Genomic DNA, 22,258 nt, shown 5'->3' with positions numbered 1-22,258 from the left:
ATATATATATATACACACACACATATATATATATATATATATATACATATATATATATATATATATATATATATATATATATATATATATATATATATATATATATATATATATATATATATATATATATATATATATATATATATATACAACCAAAATCTAGCAGGTACTTTTATAATTCATGGCTCCGTATGGCATAATTTTAATATCCTGAACATACGTTATCATCGACAGACTATCAAAATTATCTAAATACAATTGCATATATAATTATTGTTTTTGAAACGACTACAAAAAGAAGATGGAGGATAAATTGGTTGGTTGTCTGTAAGAGATTGCTTTTAGTGATAAGGCCGCCTTTTCTATATGCACATTCTGTATAAATACTCCTTGTATACATGCCTATTGTACACAATAAAGAGTTTATTTATTATATGAAAAGATATACTTACAGATAGGGTTAAATAAATTTATCAAAATGGGTGTTGAAATTTGGTTTTAAAATAAAAATAACTAGTTTTGTCACTACTGATCCTGGTTTTTATTTGTGGAACACAATCTTAAATTAACTATTATAATAGTATCAAAAATAATACAATAACCCATTTTAATTAACTCAAAGTGGTAACCCTAATGTCGTTTCACTGTTAAATTAGGTATTAAGTCCTGTATTCATAATATTTTAATGAAATTATATAACTTTTAGCCTACTTTGGAATATCTTTGTGAATTTTACACAGCTTTAAAGTTAAATTTTCTCTCCTGTCACAACTATAATCCGCACCATCTTAGTGCCGTCCGTGCTCGATGAAACTTAAGAGCGAGCGGTACAATTAAAGGGAGACATTACAATATCCGAGGTTCTAGATAATAAACTCTATCACAGGCTATATCGCACCCATTTCTCATAAACTTTATCATTGTAATCCTGTACTTAATCATCTAGCAAATGGCACGTGAACAAACAAGCTGAAAGAGGCATAACTCCGTGAAAACTTGCCTCTCGCAAGTCGCGCAAAGCCCCTGTAAGCTCCTTTACCCCCTTTTTATTTCCCACCACATACTTAGAGGCAATTTCAAGTAAACCGCGACGCTTTATCCTGCGTATTACGACAACTTTGCCCCTACGTGTCTCGTGTTGCGCCTCATAACTTTGTCTGAACCTTTAGCTGTTTGTTTCATATTTTTAAATTGTTTTTCATTTTAATACATTCAATCTAATCTTGTACCGCCAACAGCGATACTGGAATTGGAATTGTGTCACATTTTTGCAGTAAAATCGTGCTTAAGAGGCTTTATTTATGTATTTAAAATATAATGTATTCCTTATGTAAAATACAATTTTTTTATTCAACTTAGTATGGCAAACAAGCTGACAACCCACCTGATGGAAAGTGGTAACCGTCGCCTATAAACGTGAGTCATGGACATAACAGAGTATACTGTTTCGACCATGATACCCCCCATGCGTTGCCATTCCTAAGGACTCAAATGTTATTTCTCGGTACCCTATAAACTCACTGCCATATCCCGCCTTCAAAACCGAAACACAGGACAAAGGTGACCAAGCAAACGACTTTTGTACGAAGTCTCCCTCTGGTGAAATTAATATACCATTTATTATTAGTGATATTTGGATAACTATAGATCTTTAAAATTTTAAACAGAAATCCTTTAAGCAAAGTGCGCATTCAATAGGAAAGGGTTTTGTGAAATTCCAACGTAAATGAGAAATAACTGCAATAATTGCAAAGGCGATAGTCTACGAAAATGCATGACATTCGGGTACGAATTTACGAGCATGTTTATAGTTATAAAAATAAATTTTATATTTAATTTTGCTTTTTAATTAAACGCTTATCAATGTTTAATTATGTGTTACTATTTTTATACAGATTGATATGTTATATTTTATGTTTATTGTATAATGTACTTAAATAAATAAATAATTAATTTAATAAACACTATAATTATAAAGCATATGTGTATTACTTATAATTATTATTAGTTTATTTAAGTTAACACTGCGATCATTTCTTGTAATTGTTTATATTTATAATAAGTTTACTATTGTAATCTTTTGGAGGGAACAATAAAGAGTATTTATCTGTCTGTCTATTTATCTATTTAGAAGTAGATATTTTTTATTGGCTGAGAATGGAATGGTAACAGGCCAGGCTTGTTAGCCCATCGTGATGAAATCCACTAAATTTGACCACGATGGTTTCCAGGGGTAACCGCGTGGAGGTCGACCTGATAGGGTTTATTGCTAGCAACGGGCCTAATGAACTCCATTACTAACAATCCCTTTCGCTCAGAAGTAGATATTAGCATCCGCGTTTTGGAAACGTACGTGTATTCGTTAATATATGTATTTAGTTGGAATTATGTGCTTAACATTTTCATAGCAGATAAGAATATTATCTTACTAGATATGTGGTCCTGACATAGAATGGGCTACTCCTTCTTTTCCCATGGGAATCGTAAGAGGCAACTAAGAGAATTTAAAGGTCGAGAAATTAACAGTTGTGCCCCTCTTAAAACATCACGAAAGCCAACTGGGTTTGCCAACCCGTCTGCCAAGCGTGGTCATTACTAGCAAAACCTCTCAAGGGGTAGGTCTTTGCTCAGCTGTGAACAGTTGTTTGCTGTTATGGTGATCGTAAGAATACTATTAATCTAAAGCAGGTTCCCAAACTTATTTTGTCTATTGCCCACTTTGAGAATAAATTATTTTTTAGCACCCCCATATTTTTTCACCTACTTAAAAACCACTATTACTTTAAGATCAACAAATCACCCCCCAAGTCTCTACACAACGCTCCCATTTTTTTCTGAGTCTCTTACCGCCCCCCTTTAGACCTGCAGCGCCCATAAGAGGGCATTATCGTCCACTTTGGAAAAGGCTGACTGAATGGTATAGGCTTCATTTATAGAAAAGTATTTCACCTCGTATTTCAGGGTCGTCCGTGTGCTCTCAGTACAGAATATGCCACCCCTTTCTTTCCCATAACTGTCGTAAGAGGCAACTAAGAGAACTCAGTGGCCGAGGGATGGGCAGCAGCATCCCTCTTAAAACATGTGTAAAAACCTAACTGCGGTCGCCAACCCGCCTGCCAAGCGTGGCAACTACTGGCAAAACTCCCCTTATGGGAAAGGCTTAAGTTCAGCAGTGGACAGTTAACGGCTGAAATAATGAAGATAATTAGGAAATTATACGTGATTTATTTAAAGAAGAACGAACATAGCTGTGTCTAACTTATTTCTTATTACACAATCTGAAAGTGTTCTATTAAATTTTGCTAATTTACATTTAAAAGGATACTTATTTTTAACACTCCCAAGGTGACACCAGAATAACAAGAGCAAAGCCATCCCATTAAAGGATTTAACGAGATGATGTTAATAATAACAATCCAGTTACGTTTTATATATATATTTAACTTGGTCTTGTAATTACAAGATTCACCATTACGATCTTCTATTTATAGTTTTGAAATTTGTCACATTTGGTGGCGTAGCGGTGGAATCGCATTATCTTTCAATTCGCGTATTCGATTTCCATACAGTACAAACTATTAGTTGTATTGGTCTGGGTGTTTTTAATGTATCATACTAGCGACCCGCCCCGGCTTCGTACGAGTACACATTATATCACGTCACATTAGAAACCTCTAAATTTATCAGTGTTTCTTTATGTATATATGCATGTATTATACATATAAACATTCCTCTTGAATCATTCTATCTATTAAAAAAACGGCTTCAAAATCAGTTGCGTAGTTTTAAAGATTTAAACATACATAGGAACGGACAGACAGCGACAGAGACTTTGTTTTATATTATGTAGTGACGATTTACGAAAAAAAGCAAGTATTTTTCAGTTGTAGTAATCTTAACAAAACCTAAAAGGAACCTACCTACTGGCAAAGTCCCCTGAGGGGGAGGCTTATGTTCATCAGTGGACAGTTAAAAGCTGAAATGATGATGACGAATGCTAACAAGATTGGCGTCATCATATCATCATTACATCAGCCGTTTACTTCCCATTGCTGAGCATATGCCTCTCTTTAGTTTCACTAGTACTCGTCATGCTTGGCAGGCAGATTGGCAACCGCAGTTAGGCTTTGGTAATGATTTAAGAGGGACGTTGTTCCCTATTTCTAGATTAATAGTCTAGTCTATTTCTTTAGTCATCTCTTATGACGCCCACTGGAACGGAAAGGGTATTCTTTCACTCTCGTATTCTCTACAAAGCTATAACCGTATGGTCCCGCCATATGGCTATAGACTTGTTAAGTTTGAGTTTATTAAAACTTTGTTATGAAGTATTACATCCAATTAAATAAAGATAACTACGAATCTAAACAAACTAAACTGTAAAACAAACTAATCGACTTGATCCAACAATACGAGCAACTACAATCACAGACCACCCGTTGCGACCTCAAAAAGAATCGCAATCGTTAAAAAGTTAATCTCTAAACTGTATTTCTCGTGATACGTCTGTAACTGAGTTGACGGTACGTCCCGGCGCGTTCTCAACATTTTATGTCCAACAAATTCGGTTTGGAATGTCTGTATCAACGAAAGTAGTCCCATCCCATACATAAATAATATCATAATAATTTTATCGCCGTCTTAAAATAATAAAATACAATTTTTTTTTATACAACTTAGAATGGCAAACAAGCTGACGGCCCACCTGATGGAAAGTGATAACCGTCGCCTATAGATATGAGCAGTACCATGGACATAACAGAGTATACTGTTTGCCCATGATACCCCCATGCGTTGCTACTCCTGAGGACTCAGATGTTATTCCTCTATACCGTGTAAATTCACTGTCATATACCACCCTTCAAAACGAAACACAGCCATGCAAACACAACTGCTTCACGGTAGAAACACGAATGGGACAGAGGTGTCCAAGCAAACGACTTCTGTACAAAGTCTCCATCTGGTACATTGCAATTGTATCAGATTCAATACCTACAGAATTCTAAGTAAATAGATAGATAGATAATTTATTTGCGTTACTTACAGCACACAAACAAGAATAGACATAGAGATCATTTCATAATTTGAGCATTCTTGAGAGGAAACATCTCTGAAATTGCCCTGTACGCGATTATCTGGGCTCTATGGTATGGGAGTGTGGGCTCTATGGTATGGGAGTGAACTCCTTATCGACGGTGAGCTTTTTTTTTTAATGGGTGAAAATGGTATGGTAACCCCGCCTGCGCTAACGGGATTCCTTGCGGAGCACCAGTGAAGGGTGATCGATGAGAATGAAAACAGGCCAGTTAGCCCATCATGATGAATTCATCAGGAATTAACCATGATAGTTTCCAAGGCGAACCGCAGAGGTCGACCTGGTTGGGTATATTGCTAGCAATGGGATTCTCAGTCTATATTATTAAGAATCCCTTTTACCCCTTGACGGTGAGCTGTACGACGGGAGAAGGTACGTTGTACAAGCGGTAGAACACGCAAACTGCAAGGCAAAATATCTCTTAAGACTGTAGGGTCTTCTTCTTTACAATGTTAGTTTAAAACATTATTATTTATATTTCATTATATTTACCTTTTATTGCGATTTACAAACTGTTATAAAATACAATAACTGATACGTAACTACAGCGACCGTTTGAAGATTTCATCCTGGGCACCTGTGAATTGGATTTAAATATTGGTAGATTATCGCACAAAAGAAATTAATTTAGATTCCACCTCTGCGTCAGTTGAAGTAATTTGTTTTATTGAGGCCCAGTTTTACCTTTATGTCAACAAAATCACTTAGGGAAAAATATATAATCCGTGCCGGTTGTAAGGCTGTAAAAGTGAGTCAATTCGAGTCGAGTTAAGGTATATTTGATTAGGGTCCCGGGTGAACGGGCTGCCACTGGCTACCCATATACCCAGTTTTATTTGCCCCCATCTATTAAATCGATTTTCAATGATGCCCTTTTAGAAGAGATACCTTAATATCTTTTTAAGAGTTTATTTATATTTCGTTTCAACGTAAACGTTTTGTAGGAACTGATATTGGGTTACGTATTTTTTTTACATTATCCCACCCTTTATATGTTAATTCACAGCATCTTTGTTAGAATAAAACTTGTATATAAGTACTTCTAAATCATTAAATCATTCTATCATAGATGCTTGTTTTGCCTTTATGTATCCTATATTATTTCATCATTATCAGAGGGAGACTTTGTACAAAAGTCGATTGCTTGGGTACCTCTGTCTCATTCAACCGTGAAGCAATTGTTTCAACCGTGAAGCAGCTGTGTTTGCATGGCTGTGTTTTGGTTTGAAGGGTGGGATATGGCGTGCATTTACTGAGTACAGAGGAATAACACCTGAGTCCTCAGGAATTGCAACGCATAGGGACTGCTTATATCTATAGGCGACAGTTATCACTTTCCATCAGGTGGGCCGTCAGCTTGTTTGCCATTGTGAGTTGTACAAAAAAAAAATCGTCTGCATGTCATCTATATGTATAATTCCATTATCATTTGGAGTCAATATTTTATTTGCATTACTGAGATAGCAAACATAAATACTTCCCACCTTCTGGTAAGCAGTTAACGTAGATTATGAACGCCTGCAAAATCAGGGGCATTTGGTACGCATTCCCAACCCTGAAGAAACCTCTTTATTCCATTTTTGGAAAACCTCATGCTGTAGTCTCTTAGAAAAACCATGATAGAGAGCTCATTTTATAAACTGATAGTTTCACGGAGGAAGTATCTTTGAAACTGCACTGTACGCGACCATCTAGGCTCAAAGATACGGAGTGAACTCAGGAATGTTGGTGGCGATCTCTACTATGAGAGAAAGTGGGCGTGGGCATCATATTAAACAATTTTTCTATAATATAATATTATGTCTTATTTTTTTGTTTATCTCCATTTAAAGTTGTTTCAGTATTCATTCCTTTATGACCATATTATCATTCATAAAAATAACTTTTTTCTTTACATTTTTTCCACCATTGTAATCGTCTATATTCATACTCATATTTTGCTTTACTTGAAAGTTTCTTTTCATCTTCATTACATTACACACGTACTGATCACAAACTAGAAAAATTTGATATAAACAAATAATGTACAAATATAATAATACTAGAAACGTATTGATATATCAAACGTATTAAATATTCTATGCAAAGAGAACTTCTATGACTGCTGAATATTACTGAGCCATGTAAAATTTGATTTCGGTCTTTACGTATTGTTCGGAAAGGAAAAAGGTGGCACGTATGAGCGTATGTCTATATGTATAACATACTTTTTTTATGCAGTTTAGAATGGTAAACAAGCTGACGGTCCACCCTTGAAAAGGATGACATTAACAACTATTGGCTGATCACTCTAATTCATACTTCTTCTTGTACGTACTGACTGACATTCCCCGAATGGTTAAATATGAAAGAAGTTGTTTAGCTACGTATGTTTAAATATATAATAAGATAAATAAATTGTATTGTTAAATATGAACTTATTTTAAAAGTGATCGTATACTTGGCCGATATATAAGAAATTTTTACCGTGTAAAATAATATAATAATAATAATAAAATTGAAAAACCGAAACTGAGAAAAAGAGAAAATATCTCGACCTGGCTCACGAGGTGAAATGTGGGGGGTGGCGTCCACTGAAATCATTCTAATCGTTTTGTCGGTGAACGGTCTTATCCCAACCAGTCAGGAACAACATCTCAGACGGTTGGGATTCCGAGGCGGCTCACTCCCGGGAAAGATGCAGAAAGCGGTGCTCTTAGATTCTGCCCGCATTGTACGCCGGTTTCTCTCGCTGGGGCCCTGAACCCCGGCCGACTGTGTTTCTGCCGGGGGTTAGTTTGCCATCTCCTCTCCTTAAGAGGGGAGATGTGAATTTTGTAAAAAATTATAAAATTAGTTTATTCATCTCCACAAATTACAATGTATAGATTATTTACTTCATACAAAATAAAAGTATCGTAATTTGTGGGAGATCTGGAGCCTAAACTAAGTCGTAACTTGTAGCGTGCGTGCGTGAGTGCGTGCGTGCGTGAGTGCGTGCGTGCGTGTGTGTGTGTGTGTTTCTTAAATAAAATAAAGAAAATGTTAATTGACTAATGTCTTAAGATAATTTTGCATTCTTTTACCAATGAAGAATAAAACTTATGAATGTGCCGTGTTTAAACAAATTTATAAAGTTTATTATTATTTTTCCACTTTTATTTTTATTACATTTTATAGTAAATGTTACATCAAAAATTAACTGTATTTTATTTATAAATATTTTTTTTATACTTCATAGAACGGCAAACAATCTAACGGCCCATCTAATGAAAAGTGGTAACCGTCGCCTATAGACATGAGCAGTACCATGGACATAACAGAGTATACTGTTTCGCCCATGATACCCCCCATGCGTTGCTATTCCCGAGGACTCAGGTATTATTCCTCTGTGCCGTGTAAATTCACACTAAATCCCACCCTTCAAACCGAAACACAGCTATATTCTCTTAATATATATGTTTGCATAAATAAGCAGTTAAAATTAAAAAAAAAAAAACTGTACCTAAAAATATTTGTACTTTGTAAATTAAACGAATTTTAGCATATAAAGTTAATTTAATATGTACGAAATATACATAAAATATATGTACGTATACTCCATTTAAATTGCCTTAGAGGTAATAAATTGTTTCTTAAAACAACCCTTTCAATTAGGTGCTTGAAAATTCTAAGGTACTCCCAGTTACTTGGTATTTACGGCGCGGCTCTACCAAGATAATAGGCCTCGTAAAATAAAATAAATAATTAGGTAGGCACATCCATGAATAAGTTAATTGTTACAGTGCAAGGGGGTGAACGGGCTGTTTTCACCCTTGAACGACCCCACTAAATTGCTGTTGGGGCGGAATATGACAGTTCGTTCTCGCTTCGCAGATGGATGGTTGTAGGAGGGGGAGCTACCACGATCCGAATGGCACTTTGCTTTTTAATATACAAATAGTTTTATTTCAAGTAAAATTGTATTGTATTGTATTGTAAAATCTTTATTGTACATAACTCAGATTGAATACTGGTAAATGATTTAATATACAATGGCGGACTTATCCCATAAAGGGATCTCTTACAGTCAACCTTTGGGAAGCTGAAAGAAAACTGTAGAATGTATAAGGGTAATAACTGTACAATTAAAGATAAACTAAATAATACCTAGTAAAAAAAATTAATATATAACACAGAAAAAACAGCTCTATATACCTACATATGTAAATAATAAAAGTACATGAATAGAATTTAATGAAAAGGTGCTTCGATTAAATTATTACTGAAACAATTTCTAAACGAAATTAGTAACAAATCCAATAAATTAATTAATCTATGTTTTATTTCTACTATGGGCAGTTAGCAGCGGCAATTAATCTATTTCCTATATTCACTGCTATATATTACATATATACTATACCATATATAATATATATATTCTGTCCCATTCGTGTTTCAACCGTGAAGCAGTTGTGTTTGCATGGCTGTGTTTCGATTTGAAGGGTGGGATATAGCGTGAATTTACAGGGTACAGAGGAATAACACCTGAGCCCTCAGGAATGGCAACGCATGGGGGGTATCATGGGCGAAACAGTATACTCTGTTATGTCCATAGTACTGCTCATGTCTATAGGCGACGGTTACCATTTTCCATCAGGTGGGCCATCAGCTCGTTTGCCATTCTAAGTTGTATAAATATATATATATATATATATATATATATATATATATATAAACCACGAACAAAAACCAGTTCAGTTTAATTAAATCGCATTAATCTGCGAGCGCTACAGACCAACTGTAGTCTGCTTCAATAGAAGTTAATGAAATTGTAAACAAACGAATGATTGACCTGACCATAAAACAGTCTGCTGATGTCCAACAACAGTCATCGTATGACCCCCTTAATCATCATGTCAGCCCTTAACTGTGGGGGGAAAGAGATTATTAGCAACGGAGTTTGACAGCACCATTGCTAGCAATATACCCTATTAGGTCGACCTCCACGTGGTTCCCCCTGAAAACCATCGTGAACAATTATTGTTGAATTCATCACGATAGGCTAACGGACCTAGTTCATCCTCACCTGTCATTCTTCACTGGTGCCCCGTAGGTGTATACCGATAGCGCGGGTGGGTTTACCATTCCATTATCATACATTAAAAAGAAATCACCTTTACTTTTTTAATATTAGTACAGTTTCATAATACGACAAGCGGCCCGTCCCGGCTTCGCACGGGTGGACATTTTTACAACATTTTAAAAAGTGTTTATTGTGACATAACGATAATAGTTAGGCAGTATAGTATCGCGAAGTTTTTTGTAGTTATTGATATTTTCTTTAATATTGTAGAACATACTTTTGTTCTATCACCAATAGTTACTGCAGCGCACGCGATGTAAGATATTTTATAGCATTTTGTTTACACCTTGAGTTACGTTAATAAAGTTTTAGTAAGGATCCTTAATTTTTTCTAGCTATATATATAGCCTATGTTACTCAGGGTGAATGTAGTTTTCTAATGGAGAAAGAATTTCTGAAATCGGCAAAATAGTTTTTTAGTTTATTCATTACAAACATACGTACAAAAATACCAATCTTTCCTCTTCATAATATTAGTGTAGATAACAAAGTAGATAGCTGGCTACCGTCATTATCGGGCTATAAACAAGTCGGGCTTTAAGATGTTATAATACAAAATATACATCTGTCTCGCAAAGCTAAGGGTTTCTTTGAAATAATTTCATTTACCGCAAGAAAGTTAATCAAAAGTTTCATACTTTTCATATTTTCCAGTGGCACATTAACAAATAAACAAGCTAACTGAGAGTTGCCTCCACGCCGATTGTTCAGAACTCGTGTTTTCATGACACTTTTCTTTTTATAAATTGTTGTGTACTAATATTTTACGAAGTCATCCGAGATCTTTTAAATTTTCTGCGTTGTTTGTTGTTATTGTTTTTTTTTTTTTTTTTATTTAAGTGATTAAATCGTAACAAATTATTTTGGCCATTGTGCGTATATTAAATAGTTAATAAACGAATATGAAATCGTGACGCGATTATCACCTTTAATAATATTTCATTATAGGGGGAAGGAATTGTTAATTAGTAGCTATTTATCAAGTTGACTTCCACGCGGTTTCCCCTGAAAACCATCATGAAAAATTCATAGGTGAATTCGTCACAATGGGCTAATTTTTTTTTATTCAATCGATCTGCCTTTTCATTCCCACCTATCATCTATCGCTGGCGTCCCGTTAGTGTATACCGATAGCACGAGTGGGGTTACCATTCCATTATCGACAATTAAAAAAAATCTATTTTATAATTACAAATAATTTAACATATATATATATATATATATATATATATATATATATATATATATATATATATATTATACAATTAAAGTTGTTATTTTTTGTGATATTTTGTGATTATTATTATTAATATTATAATAGCGAAAGTTTATACCTCACCTTTCAAGGACATGACCTTCAATAATAAAGTGGACAAAGAGAAAGAGAGAGAGTATGTTTGTAACTCTTTCACGCAAAAACTACTGAACGGATATGAATAAAATTTTGTACATGGGTAGATTATATCCTAACTTAACATATAGGATACTTTATATAGTAATTTACATGGGCAAATCCACAGAATAAATAACAATAAATAATGCCCTTAAAAGCCAGTACTTTATGAAAAGACGTATCAGAGACATCTATCCAAGAATTATGCAAACCAACTTCGAAGTACAACAGATCAAGTCACGATAACGTTGCATGTTTACGAGTACAATGTCACAAAACATTTGCATAGGTCTCGGTTAGATTCGTGGCTTACCAAAAATAGTTTCAATCCGAACGTCTTGAATTTTGTATCGTGTATATGCACAACGCAACGTCTGGTGGCATTAATTTTCAACAACTCACAAAGTACCACGGTTTAGTTGGTACAAGGAGCCCCAGCCCCGAGTTGCGACCCGGGCAGATTTCCCCAGAGTGTACCCCGGTGAGTACATAGCGGCGCATAAATTGATAGAAAAGGATAGACGTTGATAGTACTAACATAGTGATTGATCAATATGTCGAATTGAAATCTAAGAACATTTTCATTTAACAGTTAAACAGTGATACAATTTTGAAAATCGAAATTTTACTTATTTATTTATTATATAATATATAAATTAAATGTAATATAAACTATTATGTATATATATATATATATATATATATATATATATATATATATATATATATATATATATATATATATATATATATATATATATATATATATATATACCTAAAATAAATGCAAAATAATACCAATAAAAAACCGTTTAAAAACAAGTTCCACAGCTTTTGTCTCGCAGAAGTATATAAGTATATAAGTTATATGTAAAATACACATATTAGTGTTATTGAGCTGCTAAATATTGTTTAAAATAACTGATATTAAATGTTTAATAGTTTATAAACAAAGAAGGATATCTTATCCCAAAATAAAGAAGGATTAGGTAGCCTTCTTTATCTATATATATCTTATATATAAAATTCTCGTGTCACGGTGTTTGTTACCAAACTCCTCCGAAACGGCTTTACCGATTTTTATGAAATTTTTTGTGCATATTGGGTAGGTCTGAGAATCGGCCAACATCTATTTTTCATACCCGTCAATGATAAGGGTCACCCACCCCATAATTTTTTTTTTATTTTCTTGACATTTTTTTTTTTATTTTTAATTCATTATAATTTAGCATTGAAAAATACACACAACTTTAAATTTTCATCGTTTTACGATCAACCCCTGTATTTTAATCGCGATTTTTATATTTCGCAATAAGTGGTAAAACAACGTCTACGGGGTCAGCTATATATATATATATATATATATATATATATATATATATATATATATATATATATATATATATATATATATATATATACATGTTTTTTTTTTTTTTATCTTTTTTCACTATGCATTTGTGTGTGTTGCTGTTTGTGTATTGTAAGTGATGCAAATAAATTATCTATCTATCTATCTATCTAATATTACCCTTTACCTTATATGTACCAAGATGCTCCACCACGCACGGTAGACTGGCATCTCTGCCGAGTGCCACGGTGACGTTGGGTATTGGCTCGGCGAAACGGGGCTCCTCTGTTAACACTGCGAACAATACAGAATGTCGGTTAAGAAACGGTATTGTTTCTTCATACAACTTGGAATTCTAAGATTTATTTATTTAAACTTTAATATACAGTGAAAATATTGTTATATTTTCAGGCTGCAGCTGAAAATCAGTGCTTTGCTTTTAAGCAAAACTATGGCTGAGCTGCGGCTTATTTGGGTCACTGCGACACACATGGTGAAAACATATTATTGTATTTTAACTTTTGTGTTTTATTTTTCTAATTATGTGACTTATTTGATTGTATGAGTTCATTTGTTAATTTATGTGTTTCATAACACTATATAAAGTGTATATCTATCTATCTATCTATGTACATTTGACGGACTTAATGTCAGACGGTGTTCTCTATCAGTCAGTCGTGCAGATATCTGTTGAAAAGGGCTAATTGTTGTTTATAATAGTCTTTTTGCCACTAGCCGCTGTCGTACAAATTCTGGAAAAAGGTCACCTTTGTATAGACTTGCGAATTCATGTAACGCTTTATTTAATGATGTTGATATTACTAATGAACGCCCAAGCACTTTTAAAAAGCTAATCTCTAAAAGATTCATGTAATTTTTAAATGTTCTTGTTTGCATCAGCTATTTGTATTACGAGTATATTTGAATCGAAACTGTGGTAAACGGTGTTGGTGGCAAATTTACTCAATGTTTTCTTTGATCAATATTATGTATTATTCTTTATTTTGTAACTGTTAGTTTTCCCAAATAAATGAAAAAAAAAATTTAATATTATTTATTTATTTATATACAGGATACAAATAGTTATGTATACTAAAACAATTAAAACAATACTGTTACTAAGAGACTTTGCGGTATGCATAAATTATAGCTACAAGTTGGTGTCAGTAATTATAAGTCATACATAATAACAAAATTACATACACTAATTATGAAACTAATACAGCTAATTAAACTAATAGAGCAAAAAGTTGAACCACATTTTTTGGGTACGTAGCACTCTACCACTAACCATGGGTCCCGTTCGCTTCCACTTCGTTCGTACACCTGGATTATGGATCTAGTTCCCTTCTGCAGTTTTCTCTTTATAATATGGTATAATATGGAAATTTTTGAAACAATATTACTTCTAACATTTAAAGGACCGTCAATTGTTGTACGTTTGTGATTTTGCACTTGTATAGTCTTAAAATTTTATTATATTCAAAATAACGTAATACTGTTATTGCCTTGTGGTCCCGGCATAGAATAGGCCATCCCTTCCTTTCCCTTGGATGTTGTCAGAATCGACTAAGGGAGGTCGAGGTATGGGCAGGAGTGTTCCCCTTAAAATATCTATAAAGCCTAACTACGGTTGCCAACCTGCCTGCCAAGCGTGGCAACTACTGGCAAAACCCCCCAACAGGGATGCTTAAGTTCAGAAAAGGACAGTTAAAGGCTGATATGTTGATAATTATGAATATTGTTATCGAATAAATTGAATTGTATGCACAAGCAACTTCAATCGTATTGCAAGTGTACGTACGTACATGGGCGACGGCAGTCGTTGTATAAGGTGAACTATCAAAATAAATTTTGATATAGTTACAGAAGATAATTTACTTAGTAGCTAGCACACTTTATATTTAAACTCTTGTGTCGTCTAACGTCATTTGTCTATGGGACTCAAAAAATCTAATCTCAAGATTATGGATGTTTATAAAGAGGAAACAATAACGGCCTCCATCCTCCAAACAGCAAGCATTAATAAACGATAGAAACAAAGCCTGAAGAATTTGGAAGCAAAACACAAAGATGTTTTCTGAGCCGGCGCGGATTGACATTTTTAATCAACCGCGAAGTTCGGCCCTCGTAATGACAGGCAAAACATTGTTTATTACCAAAGTTCGGCGGATAAAATCAGATAACAACACTTTGTAAAGGGCCCCGGTCGATAAGGGACAGAGGCACTGTTTCGATTTTATTAAAAACAGTTTTTCAGCTTTGTTGTGCAATATCGGAGTTTCGTGATTATTGACGTGTTGTGAGAATGAAAATTAAAAAAATATATATGACCAGTATTGAATTATAATATTTTATTATTTATGCTTCTGTAGTCTATGATTAAATTTTTTGGTGGACTAGGAGAGAATCCACCAAGGTCTGCCTTTTGAAACGAATTTTTTTTTTATAATATGGTCAATAAAGAATAAATAAATTGTTTAAATAATAAAGAACGTAATATGCACTCGATATGACCAAATTTTACGAACATACGTTACGTGGTGATCGAATTACCCACCGCCACTCGGATTAGCTAATATTTTTTTTCCCAAAAAATGTGACTCGATTCAAAATTTGTAGAGAGCCAAGATAGAAGAATTCCATGTTTAATATATATAAATAAAAATTAAAAGTTACTATTTTATTTGTAAAACATAATATGCGTGTTATTTTCGAGACGAGAAGATTATTTTTAAACGCCAGTCCAATATGCAAAATGAATATAACTTTGACAGTTAATCATTGGATATATAAAAAACTGTCTGAACCAGAAAATAAAATATTAACATTTCCCTTTTACGACAAATAAATGATATTATGTTTTGTCAATAGTCCTCTCAAAAGAATATCCGCCCGTACAAATACATCTTTGAAGGAAATGATTAAGTAGAAATATTCTGAGCATTCATGTATTTTGGTTTCCATTTCATACTACCTACCTACAAAGAATTTATTATGTTTTCCAATAATATACCGAGTAGGCAAATGAGTTAATAAAAAAAGAAACGTTTCCCAATACAAATAATAATATAGATATGAATTCTTTTGGGAATTCTCTTTTTTATTCGATGGCTAATCTACGTTAAGTATAATAGCTGTTTAAAATGTTAACAGTGATCAGGAATTTTAAAATATATTCTTTCTGCCACATGGAAGACTATTTTTATACTTGAACGATATATATCTTGCGGTTTCCCTCACATGAATTGGCATGAAGTATCCCAAGAGTTAAGTTGAATATAACCTACTAGTGTATTAAATTTAACTGAAATTTGTTCAGTAGCTTTTGCGTGTAAGAGTAACAAAGATCTAACCATCCGTCGTCCAGCCATTCTTACAAACTTTTGTATTTGCAATATTTATAGAATTATTAGGATAGTGGATGCACAGTTTGGACAGCCGGTTCAGAACATTGTCAATAGAAGAAGGGAACCAAGGACTATTGTAATTAAACTATATATATTTTTATTATATGCATATGCTTTCACGAAGCACTTTTATATTAGTTTACGATGTCATTCTATCATGTTTGTTTCCGTAAAATTGGCTCACTGATCTATATTTGTTAAACACCGTGTTTTGGTAATCCCTTATTCGTCGTCAGGTTCGTCTGGTACGGGGTCCAATGTACTGTGTAATGTTGTATATTTCTTTTGTTTAATAAATAAATAAATATAATAGATTGTTTTATTTCTTCTATCCAGTATATAACGCTTAGTCAGTCATAATAAGCACCCAACAAATAGGGCGAAAGCCGCAACAATTTTTATACCTGAACATTAATCTACATTAGATAAGCGAAATACCACTCACTCACGATTAAGATAATCCCACGGGAATGAGACTGAACGATCTTCGCTTGGACGAAGCCGCAAAAAACTATTAGTGTAATAAGTTGCGGGAATCTGCTCGGGTAATTTAAATTACAATAGGGTTTTCTAATTCAGTGGTGTGGGGTTCGGGATTGTTACTTTTGATTATGAATTTTTTTTGGACATTTTAAAAATGGAATCAACTTCAGTTTTTAGTTTAAATTTTTAGTTGGTCTATAAAAAAATGGTTAATACTGACCTTCAATAGGTTTGAGGAAGTTAATGTGTTATAATGCAGTGAACATTTGCCGGAGCCCAGCATAAACAAAACTCCACTTTAGATTCACTACATCCTTCATTAATTTACAGGGTACAAAGGAATAACATCTTAGTCCTTAGGAATGACATTGCATGGGGAGTATCATGGGCGAAACAATATACTCTGTTATGTTCATAACACTGCTCATGTCTATAGGCGACGTGTCCCATTCTTGTTTCTACCGTGAAGCAGTTGTTTGCATGGCTGTGTTTCGATTTGAAGGGTGGGATATGGCGTGAATTTACAGGGTACAGAGGAATAACATGCATGGGGGGTGTGCACGACGCACCTTTTTAGTTTCTTTCTTAAATTTATTAAAAAGATGTTTTGTTTGTAATTTGAAGTGTGTGTCAGTTTCGGTTTTGTTTTTGCCTTCGCTTTTTTACTCCGTTGGTTTGCTTTGTATATTTTTTATATAATTATATTATCTTTCTAAAACACCGTGTTTCCATACCAGCATACAGTCCTTTCGCCCACATTTTTGGTCCTTCTCCCTTATTTTATTATATTCAGTGAATCAATATTCGAAATTTTCAAAAAAAATGGAAACACGGTCGGGTCGCGTAAACTGTGTTCGGCAAATACTCGTACGGCAAAAGCGTTGCCCCTACCACCGTCGGCAGAGGAAACGCACCCTGATGCCGCCGCCTCGGCGTCGGTGTCCACCGTACCACCGATCGCAGTTAGTGCTCACAGCACATCGACCTGCAGCCGCTCATCAGCTACGGTTCGTGCTAAGAAGCTTGCAGCGGAAGCGCTACACGCACAACAGCTCGCTGAGATCGAGTTGGAGGCAGCCGCAGCACGTCGCCGCGTTGAGTTGGAGGTGGCGAGAAAGAAATATAATGCACAAATTGCAGAAATTGAAGCAGCCAGCTGTCGAGGCAGCCGATCTAGTGATCATGCTAGTATTGGTCGTAGCTGCAATGAAGATGTGGATAAATGGTTAGATGGTCATGACTAATCTACACCTTTAAAATTTTCTAATAATCCACAGGTAAATACACACCCCCCTGCTGTTAATTTAATCGCACCAATATCTGCGTTGGTGTCCGCAGTAGGTAAATTAACAGATAAAATTGTTGCTCCTCCGAAAGGGATTAATACGAAGCTTCCGTATTTTGACGGAAAGTCCCCTACGGAGTGGCTTTCATTTAAACGTGTCTTCCAGGACACACAATCATTTTATTCTCCAATAGAAAACTTGGCTCGCATAGGCCACGCATTGCGAGGTATGGCAAAAGAAACCGTTGATAAGCTTTTGGTTACCGCCCTTGGCCCAGAAGTTGTAATGAGTGCACTTGAGGTTCGATTTGGACGACCAGAGTTAATTATTTTACAAGAACTTCATTCGGTAAGGTCTTTGTCAAGATTGACTAACGATAGGGACTTAACAGTATTTGCCAGTAAAGTTCGTAATTGCACTGAGACATTACGCCTATTAGATGGTAATGACTATTTAAAATCACCAGAATTGTTCAATGCAGTGCTATCAAAATTGCTTATTGTGTTAAAAAGTAGGTGGTATGACTTTGCTGTTACCCACGAATATAGTGGTCAAAGCAAACTAGAAACGCTTGCAGAATTTTTAAATCGAGAGGTAGAGGTACAAGCTAAATTCGGTATTGTTGATATTTTCAATTTTAACATGACTTTTAATTTCGACAGGTATAAGAAATTAGAACGAGTAAATGCCGCAAAGGTGTGTGATAGTTTGGAACACGACACGCAAGCTTCCGAGACCGATTTCTGTGTCGAAACATCTCTTCTTACAACGGCTGAAAACTCATCAAAAATTTCATCAAAACAGTCTTGTTTATATTGTCGAGCATTTCATTCATTAATCAATTGTAATAAATTTTTGGCACTGACAATTGATGACAAATGGCATTTTGTTAAGAAAAATAAATTATGCCACAAATGTTTAAAAAGAGGTTTACATAATTATAATACCTGTCGTGTCAAAGGTGTTTGCACTATAGTCGGTTGCTCTCGTAAACATCATAAAATACTTCATAATTCTAATTTTACACATTCCATAGCTAGCACACAGGAGTCCGGAGAGTCAAGTTCGCATGCTGTAGACAATAATACGGACCAGCCGCGTTCAGAATTGGTGACTCAGACGTCTTCAGGTAGTACCACTGTTTCTCGTAAATCATTACTAAAGGTCGTCGCCGTCACAGTATCGGGTCCATCGGGTTCTGTTGATACTTTCGCATTACTTGATGACGGATCTACGGCTACCTTTATTGATGCTGAAATATCTTCTCAGATAGGAGTAACGGGTCAGATGGGACAAATAGACATACAGTGTGTGGGTGGTTTATCAAAGGAATCGGAAGTTCAATACGTTGATTTTCAAATTAAAGGGCGGAAATCAATAAAAACTTTTGATGTCAAACAAGCTAGATCTATTAGTAATTTAGGTTTAGCAGATCGTTATGTTAATAAAAATGAGATTAATACTTTTTTGTACTTATCAGATATAGCTGACGAGTTATGTTATGATGCAAAACCTACCATTATAATTGGTATTGATAATTGGCATCTATCTGTACCTATTGCGACTAGACAGGGAACTAGGTCTCAACCAGTTGCTATTTTAACAGCTTTGGGTTGGGTTCTTTTCGGTTTTGTGTCAAGTAAAACGAATGTTGTTCATTTCGTAAATAATGTGTGTGATTGTAACGCAGGTAGTGATGCGTCTATAGAAAATATATTTAAAATGCAATATCGTCTCGACTGTATAGATATTATGAGACATGAAAAGCGTGAGGGTTGATTCGAGGTTGGCCTTTTTGTGGAAAGCTAATAATTAATGATGCAGCCGCTAAATCACAAGGAGTTAGTTTATACGATTTACTTTTAACCGGACCAGATCTTTTGCAATCTCTGCTTAATATATTAATGCGTTTTCTTGAGGAGAGTGTCGCGATTAATGGTGACATTAAATAAATGTTTCCTCAGGTTAAAATTCGTAACGCAGACCGAGATGCACAGCGTTTTCCAAAGCGCGATAGTCCTAATGAACCTTTGAAATTATTTCGTATGTCTTTAATGATTTTTGGCGCTGCATCAAGCCCGTCTACAGCTTTGTTCATTAAAATAAGAATGCTGATGATATTCAACAGCAGTTTCCTGAAAAGGCCCATGTAATCGTTCATGATCATGGACATTTGATCAAGGACACATGGACGTTTGCATAAGTAGTGTAGAGTCTGTGGAAAGAGCTGCTCGTTTGGTAGCAGATATTGTTGATATACATCAGAAAGCAGGATTTGAGATGCGTAACTGGATATCTAATGAACCAAGGGCGCTATCACTAATACCTAAGAGTTTGTGTCATAGTCAGTCATTAGATACACTTCAAGTAGATAAAGGTGATGTTAGTACACCCGTACGCACACTTGGTTTATTATGGTACCCAGGCACTGATTTAATCGCTGTTAATACCGGTCTTCAAAAAGATTTTGTAATGCCTACTAAACTCACCAAACCACAGGCTCTTACTTATATTATACGGGTCCACTAGTTTTATTAACACTAATACTCGTCAGAGGTCGCGTTCTTTTAGAGCGCGAACTCCATGTTTTTTTTTTATGATGTCAGTGAAGTAGCTTATTTAGTAGTAGCTTACTGGCGCTTTATTCATTCTAATAATCATCGAAGCTCATAATTAACTTAACCTCATTTGCATCAAGTCAATCAGATCACTTCATCCAATTCGGAATTGTCACTCTCAGCTGATCTATTACTTTAATGGATTAAATTTATTCATGTCTTTATGTTCATGAATTAGATTATTACGTTCAACAGCAACTGCGGATAAATTCATTTTTATATTGCGATTGCGTAGTTTACGAAAACGAGAAGTTAATATTTCTAAATTAACTAAATTAAATTATTGTATTTGTTCTTTTTTAGATAATTCTATTAATGTAACGGCACTAACTTCGCGTAGACAGTCTAATATTTCAAATATTCTAACGGCGGAAGATTTAAATCTTGCTGAGTCACATATACTACGTCGTAGCCAAGAAGACGATTTTCAAGAAGAGATTGCATACATTGCTAATAATCGGCCACTTAACCTCAGAGTCGTCTCCGCAAGCTGTCACCACAAATTGGTCCTGACAAACTTATACATCTCTGGTCGTATTACAGCGGTTTTAGATGTCAATGAAGAAGATAAGTTTTCTATTTTTTTAGATGGAAACATCCAAGTATTCTCCTTTTAATTCATTATTATCACGTTCGAACTCCTCATGGAAATACGGAAACCATTGTTAACGAGCTTCGACAAAAATACTGGATTCTTGGATTACGCAATGCTGTGCGATCAATTGTTCACAGCTGGCAGCTCCTTACCAGCGACACTCTGCAATCGAGATCTAATTTCACACAATAACTGGAGAATTGCTGTATGACTAAGTGACATGTTTTAGAGCCGGTGGGTGATAGAGTATCTCCCCAGTTTACTGCACAGTCATTCAAGTTCGAACTCTTCAGCACTAAGTATTTCTATCGAAGATGTTGTTCTTATAGCTGATGGAGATTTACCCCAAGGTACATGGTCGCGAGGTCACGTGGTTGCTCTGTTTCTTGGAAGAGACAATTTTGTTCGTGTGGCTGATGTTCAAACGGTATCAGGAACATTAAGGCGTCCTTAAAAAAGTTAGTGCCGATAGTTAGGACTGAATAATTAATTTTGTTTAGTTTTCAATAATAATTTCTGTAAATAAGTAATCTTTTTTTTTTTAGTCCTAGACGATGTGCACGACGCACCTTTTTAGTTTCTTTCTTAAATTTATTAAAAAGATGTTTTTTTTGTAATTTGAAGTGTGTGTCAGTTTCGGTTTTGTTTTTGCCTTCGCTTTTTTACTCCGTTGGTTTGCTTTGTATATTTTTTATATAATTATATTATCTTTCTAAAACACCGTGTTTCCATACCAGCATACAGTCCTTTCAAAAATATGGGCGAAAGGACTGTATGCTGGTATGGAAACACGGTGTTTTAGAAAGATAATATAATTATATAAAAAATATACATATCAAACCAACGGAGTAAAAAAGCGAAGGCAAAAACAAAACCTAAACTGACACAGACTTCAAATTATAAAAAGAACATCTTTTTAATAA

The 22,258-nt window shown here is 34.6% G+C and overlaps 1 protein-coding gene across 1 annotated transcript in view; it reads right to left on the bottom strand.

Annotated features, from left to right (window-relative positions):
- Positions 1-22,258, bottom strand: part of LOC128200600 (lachesin-like) — a 128,784-nt gene that overhangs the window by 53,558 nt on the left and 52,968 nt on the right. The window contains exon 3 of the mRNA XM_052894541.1: positions 13,131-13,237. Within this exon, the coding sequence (XP_052750501.1) occupies positions 13,131-13,237 (107 nt within the window). The remainder of the gene's footprint in view (positions 1-13,130; positions 13,238-22,258) is intronic.

Source organism: Galleria mellonella, unplaced genomic scaffold, assembly GCF_026898425.1.
Source record: "Galleria mellonella isolate WM207_F2 unplaced genomic scaffold, CSIRO_AGI_GalMel_v1 utg213, whole genome shotgun sequence".
Taxonomy (NCBI): domain Eukaryota; kingdom Metazoa; phylum Arthropoda; class Insecta; order Lepidoptera; family Pyralidae; genus Galleria; species Galleria mellonella.
The sequence above is the reverse complement of the archived record's forward strand: the minus strand, read 5'-3'. Positions and strand labels throughout refer to the sequence as shown.